General features: G+C 45.6%; 1 protein-coding gene across 1 annotated transcript in view; it reads right to left on the bottom strand.

Annotated features, from left to right (window-relative positions):
* dact1 (dishevelled-binding antagonist of beta-catenin 1) overlaps positions 1 to 7,500 on the bottom strand; it is a 21,263-nt gene that overhangs the window by 8,475 nt on the left and 5,288 nt on the right. The window contains exon 3 of the mRNA XM_031304671.2: positions 3,601 to 3,730. Coding sequence (XP_031160531.2) covers positions 3,601 to 3,730 — 130 coding nt within the window. The remainder of the gene's footprint in view (positions 1 to 3,600; positions 3,731 to 7,500) is intronic.

The raw sequence follows: 7,500 nt of genomic DNA, 5'->3' as shown, positions 1-7,500 counted from the left end.
ACGGCCATGATGAGCTTCTCCTCCTTTTTCTCTGAACTAATGTTTTGGTAGGAACCAAAGTTTACATCGTATGTTTCTCTGGAATCAGCCAGCGTGAAGGACGTCTATATTCTGATTGGTTGCCGCGGAACCGCGTCATAGCTCATTACCATAAAGTTGACCTACTTTCAACTTTCTGATTGACGCTCTGGTCGCTCAAAACGCCCAAAACGCGACGCTGACAGATTTGCCGCTCCTTGCAGCTGAGAGAAGCAGCTTCCATTGAAAATGAATGACTTCCTGTATCTTTAGAAGATCAAGTCGGCGGCGGTGTGGACGTACGGTAAAGGATGCTGATAGCCAGGCCACACCCACTGCACAGATCATTTCTAAAATCCAACATTCAGCAGCAGATTGAAACTGATTGAAGCTGATTGAAGACAGTTATTACAAAAGAAAATGTTAATATTTATGTTTGTATAAGATGGAGTTTGTATAAATTACTCAACATTTCCAGTTCATTCTCGTAAATTCCCATTAATTCCCATAATTTCCATTACTTCCCATGAAAGTTTCCAAATTGCAATGTTCCCCATATTCCCCAGCTTAACTTTCCATGGAAAGTTTCCCCAAATTTACCGGAAAATTTCCGCCCCTCTGCAACCCTAATTATGATACATACTTTCTCTTGTTATGTATTAAACTGTTTGCATAAAATAATATTATACTGTAGGCCTGCACGATGAATCGCTATAAAATCGCGATCTTGATTCACCTTGTTCACGATTTAATTTTTAAATAACTTACTTTTTTTTTTTTTTTTTTTTTAAAGAATTTAATTTTAATTTTATTTTTTTATGACTTTGATTCTCATGTAATTTTACGAGCCGACTGCATCACTAACACTACTACTGTCTTCTGTGAGTTTTAAACATAGACGGTATAAAACAGGTTTTAGAGCTCTGCAGAGCTCTCCTTCTCTTCAGTGATCCTCTGTGTTTACAGCTCCTGGTGATGATCAATGGGCTCTAGGAGCCAAAATAATCTGTTTGGTGCTGCTGATTAGTTTAGTTCTGTCACGGTTCATGTGTGCCGTAAACATTAGACTTGGTGAGAAAAACTCGTGATATCAATTCTAAGCTAAAAAATCATGATTCATATTTTTCCCCGAATCGTGCAGGCCTATTATACTGATTACTCTTCTCTCTCTCTGTTAAATTAAACTGTTGTGGATATTATTAAGAAACCAACCAACACTGCCTGAACTCACAAGCTAACATGGAGCAGTGTGTAGTAGGGCTGAACAATTTTTGAAAATAATCTAATAGCGATTTTTTTCCCAAATATTGCGATTCGATATTCGATAATTTTTTTAAGCTCTTTGTCTTCTGTATTATTCAACAAAGAATAATATAATAATGTATAGTATGAACACACAATTACACACTAGACAGTTAAATAAGTAAAAATATAGCATATAGTATATATCTATATACACACAAACACACACACACACACACACACACACACACACACACACACACACACAGTGTATTTTTTTACAGTGCACAGAGAGGAGCTGCCTCCAGCCCCTCCCCCTCGTGAAGTTACGTGCTGCCGTGTGCACTTGTTCAGAGAGGCTATCGTTACGTTAGCTAGTTGCTGGTGTTCTTGTTCAGAGAGGCTATCGTTACGTTAGCTAGTTGCTGGTGTTCTTGTTCAGAGAGGCTATCGTTACGTTAGCATGTTGCTGGTGTTCTTGTTCAGAGAGGCTATCGTTACGTTAGCTAGTTGCTGGTGTTCTTGCCGTGGGATTAACTGTACTAATAAAACTGTTGAAACACCGCGGCCACACTGCTGTGAAAGCTCCCCGAACGTCATTTATCAGTCTGGTTGTTACCCCTCTCAGTGGCAGCTCCTCCACTCATATCTTTATAACGGAGCTAACCGCTAACCGGAGCTAACCGCTAATCAGAGCTAATCGTTGCCAACCGAGCCTTCAGTTCTGTGTGTCTGTATCCATTAACTACACGTATGGACTCGAGCCAGAATAAAACCCTTCATTTTATTAAAATGGCTGTAAAGGTTTTAAACTACAACTCAGAGTTGTTTGAATGACAGAAATCAGCTCCAGGTACGGCGTAGCGTTAGCGTGCTAGTTGATGCTTTCTCTGCGGAGTGCAGACTGATTTGCTCTCGCGAGTCATGTGACCAAATCGCAGCCTTTGCGATTAGGAAATCGCGTTTTAACATATCGCGATATTATCGCAAATGCAATTAATCGTTCAGCCCTAGTGTGTAGTCCTGGTCTGAGACCTGCTCTCCCAGACCAGATAGGGGACACGTCAGCGACTCCGTTTCATGATTTATTGCATTTCACTTGGTATTATAAAAAGCGGCCGTAGAGAGCTTTTCGTTGGGTCACTTCTGTACTCAGCCCGTTCTCATTCTGAACTCGTAAAATAAGGACGTTTGGACAGTGGCTGTCAGCGTCTGATGTGACGAAAAAGGCGTCTTTCAGCGTGTTTGTGTAACACCCCGGGGAGAGCAGCAGTTAGGGAGGATTTAGAGAGCGGGGTCACATTTGCACGCGCCAGCTGGGCTGCATCTAGTCTATAAGACCCTTAAGAAGGCTCGACACAACATGAGACTTTGCTCCAAGTATCACCAGGAGCTCTACACCTTAACCAAAGACTTGACAACATTGGTTGTGTTCAGAGTTTACTAAAAAGAAAGATTTTCAACAACTCACCGTAGCTCTTGGTGTTTCCGGCCGCTACCACCTCGGCAGTCACAACGAGTTAATATCCGAATGCGAATGAACGGACTCCATACGAGGCTCCTTTTTCAACTACGAGGTCAATATTGTTTTTCAATAACGACAAAACAAGAAATAATCCGTGCATTTATATGGAACTAAGCTTTAGGAGCTTTCCATCTTTACTCTCCTCCCTGTTACGTTGCATTCTGAAATTGATTGTTTTTGACTGATAAGATGGCTGCAGCCGGAAACAACCAGAGCTACGGTGAGTTGTTGAAAATCTTTCTTTTTAGTAAACTCTGAACACAACCAATGTTGTCAAGTCTTTGGTTAAGGTGTAGAGTCCCTGGTGATACTTGGAGCAAAGTCTCATGTTGTGTCGAGCCTTCTTAGTGGTTTAAAAATAGATATTTTGAGGCTAGCATCAAAGTGTCCCTAGCACTCCCATTCAAAAGGCCATTTGACCCAAAAACGAAAATACGGTAAATCTTCAAAGTGGCGATTCCGTCCTAAATATGCTTTTAAACCAATGTTTGACTCGGGTACATTTACAAAAAGACCCTAGGTTGCATTTTGGAGAGAGTTAGGCTTTAACAACAGACCAGAGAGCATCACTGTTAGCGGTCACACACTCTGCAGCTAAGGCGGCCGTCTTAACTACATCGTAAATGAGCGATAGCCGTCGTGTGACTCTGTGGGACTACAGATGTCTCTATGTTAGTCCTATGTCACCTGCCTGAAAAGTAGTTATTTTTACTAATTCTGGCATATTTACATGGTGTTTTTTGTATACAACAATGTTCATAATGCACAGTCCCTATCAAATAAACCAATAAAATCAGATGAATAATAAGGCGTACCTGAGCTGGGTCGGCTGTCGGTCTCCAGCGGGTCATGTGACGCGTCAGTGTCCAACCGCAGGTCGCTGATCTGTCGGTCCAGGTCCTGCAGCTGGCTGATGAGTCCCGCGTCTCTCCGCCTCAGACAGTTCTGACAGACACAGACATCATCCCTTTACATTTCATCTTTTCATCTGGTTCTTTCATATTTCACTTTTTCCTTTATTCCTTAAGCCTGGTTCACACGGGACGATTTTAAAATTGTCGGCCGATTCTCCAATCCTGAGAGACTCCACACACGGCGATAGAAAATCACGGTCTAACAGTTTTGGTCGTACAGCGTGTGGTGCAACACATCACACACCAACCGATCTGACTCCCGAGCATTCCCAGGTCAGACGGGAAATCTCGCAAAATCCCTCGAGATCAAACGTGACTTCAGAGTAAACAATCATGGCGGATGAAGAGGATGCAGTGGCGATAGTTTGTAGTTTGTTTTTAACCGAAAAAAACCGTTATCAAAAGAAAAGGCGACAGTCAAAGAAGTGGAGACAACGCCAGCATGGACTATACTTGCTCTACTTATCTCCGACGTCCACCGTACTTTCTGGTGCGCCGTGCCGCCGGCTGTTTTGATGTTGTTTCCCGGTGCTTTCCTCGCCGCCTCGTCACCTCTCTTTCTGATTGGCTACACGCCACAGTCCACAGGCTGCGTGCTCGTTTGTCCCCGGGGGACACCACACACGAGGAGGAATCGGGCCAAAACAATCCAACATGTTGGATATCCCCGATTTGAGATGGGAGCGGTCCCGACGTCCTTCAGAGCAGACGAGAGCAGTCTTAACACACCACACACGGCAGGAACATCTGATCAGATTATTTTACCATAATCGGAGCATCCTTAAGATTGTCGGAAGGGGGGAATCGGGGCTAAAATCGGCCTAATTATCCTGCCGTGGGAACCAGGCTTTAAAGGAGTAACAAAGGAGGAACACGCCGACTTATTGGGACTTTGTCTTATTCCCCGTATCCCCCAGAGTTAGACAAGTCCATACATACCCTTCTCATCTCCGTGCGTGTTGTAACTCTGTCTGACGGTTCCATCTAGCCTAGCTTAGCACAGATCCTGGAGGTAACTGGCTCCATCTAGCCTAGCTTAGCACAGATCCTGGAGGTAACTGGCTCCATCTAGTCTACTGCTCCCAATAAGTGACAAAATAACGCCAACATGTTCCTGTTTCCATGTTGTGATTTGTAGAGTCACAGCGTGTACAAATAACAAGGTCACATGACACACAGCCATCTTCTAACGTAAACATACTGGGAACTATATTCTCAGAAGGAGAAGCTCTGCTACTTCTGCTACTTGGGCGGAGTGATTTGCTTTGCAGCAAGCCTTTCTGAGAATATAGTTCCCAGTATGTTTACGTTAGAAGATGGCTGTGTGTCATGTGACCTTGTTATTTGTACACCCTGTGACTCTACAAATCACAACATGGAAATAGCTAGATGGAACCAGTTACCTCCAGGATCTGTGCTAGGCTAGGCTACCAGTGGAACCGTCAGACAGCGTTACAACACACACGGAGATGAGAAGGGTACGTATGGACTTGTCTAACTCTGGGGGAGACGGGGAATAAGACAAAGTCCCAATAAGTCGGCGTGTTCCTTTAAGATTCAAGATTCAAAATCCTTTATTAATCCCATAATGGGGAAGTTCACCCTGTTGTTGCAGCAGCGAGGGATAAGAGGAAAGTAGCGGACACACGTTAACACACAACAATAATTAATATTAAATATAATTCGGATCCCTTTACCATTCAAGAGCATTGAAGGAGGGGAGGGTTGAGATCTCCAACTATCTAGAGAGGTCCCGGGATATGTCTGCATGGACTGAGAAAAGCAACAAAAACTTCGAAAAAATTGTCCAAAGTATATCCTCAAAAAATGCGAAAAAAAACGTCCAAAAAGCAACAAAAACTTCGGAAAAAAGCCCCAAAAGGGTTATTGAGGGGGGTTCAAAGACAAACCCTATCCTACCGGCATAGGCGTCAATTTCGGTGGGGACGGTGGAGACGGTGGGGACGGTGGGGACAGTGGGGACGGTGGGGACGGTGGGGACGGTGGAGACGGTGGGGACAGTGGAGACGGTGGGGACGGTGGGGACGGTGGAGACGGTGGGGACGGTGGGGACGGTGGGGACGGTGGAGACGGTGGAGACGGTGGAGACGGTGGAGACGGTGGGGACGGTGGAGACGGTGGGGACGGTGGAGACGGTGGGGACGGTGGGGACGGTGGGGACAGTGGAGACGGTGGGGGCGGTGGGGACGGTGGGGACGGTGGAGACGGTGGAGACGGTGGGGACGGTGGAGACGGTGGGGGCGGTGGGGACGGTGGAGACGGTGGGGACGGTGGGGACGGTGGAGACGGTGGGGACGGTGGGGACAGTGGGGACGGTGGAGACGGTGGGGACGGTGGGGACGGTGGAGACGGTGGGGACGGTGGGGACGGTGGGGACGGTGGAGACGGTGGGGACGGTGGGGGCGGTGGGGGCGGTGGGGGCGGTGGGGACGGTGGGGACAGTGGAGACGGTGGGGGCGGTGGGGGCGGTGGGGACGGTGGGGACGGTGGGGACGGTGGAGACGGTGGGGGCGGTGGGGGCGGTGGGGACGGTGGGGACGGTGGGGACGGTACCTACCAGATTTCGTCATGAGTTATTTTGTACCCACCACTTTTTTTGAAAACCTCGAGCTTAATTTAGTTAAAAAATATATATATAAATAATAAAATATTTTTTTTTTAATATTTTTCAATGAAAATGAGAATAATAATACAGAAACAATCATTCGCTCCAATATGGTGGTCATAATACTGGCAGTTAGATCTAAAAGACGGGATATTTTTAAACGCTGGACGAGACAGAAGTCCTGAAGACGTTTCCTCTCTAAACATCTGGCTGCTCTCTTTGAGCCTGCAGCTGCAGATGTTAATCTGACACCAAAGGTCAGAGGTCACATCAACACGCCGAGATAACGACCCTGAACGCAGCACACAGCGAGGATGACAGGCAGCGTTATCTCCTGGTGATGTTCAGCAGATGTTTGAACAACTGATGTTTTTATACACACACACACACACACACACACACACACACAGAGACACACACACACACACACACAGAGACACACACAGATAGAGACACACACACACACACACACACACAAAGAAAGAGACACACACACACACACACACACACACACACACACACAGAGACACACACAGATAGAGACACACACAGACACACACACACACACACAGATAGAGACACACACAGACACACACACACACACACAGATAGAGACACACACACACACACAAAGAAAGAGACACAGACACACACACACACACAGAGAGAGACACACACACACACACACTCTCACTCACACACACACAGCGAGACACACACACAGAGACACACACACACACACACACTCATAAACACACACACAAACAAACACAAACACACACACACACACACACACACACACACACACACACAATAGACCTTTTAGTTAAAGAGTAAGATCATTTTAGTTTAACATGAAAAAGCCCTGAAATCCCCATCCCCAAACCCACCAGACTCCATGTAAATAATCAGGACTTTTAGCGTGTATAGAGCCAGCATATTTCCACATGTAAATGGGTGTGGTTGAGTGGTGATTGTTGCAACAGTGGAAAGATGAACCAAGACGGCTTTTCAAAGTTTTATTTAGTTTCTGTCGACTTTAAATGAAGTGTGTTTTACGATGATAAAATCACTATTTATTTACATGGAGTCTGGTGGGTTTGGTGATGGAATGTGTTCTTTCCACTAGTCTGAAAGAAGTTATGGAAGATAAGCATCTATAAACTGACCAAAGC

The sequence above is a fragment of the Sander lucioperca genome, chromosome 18, assembly GCF_008315115.2.
Source record: "Sander lucioperca isolate FBNREF2018 chromosome 18, SLUC_FBN_1.2, whole genome shotgun sequence".
Lineage (NCBI taxonomy): Eukaryota > Metazoa > Chordata > Actinopteri > Perciformes > Percidae > Sander > Sander lucioperca.
Note: the sequence above shows the minus strand (reverse complement) of the source record. Positions and strands in the feature narration are given on the sequence as shown.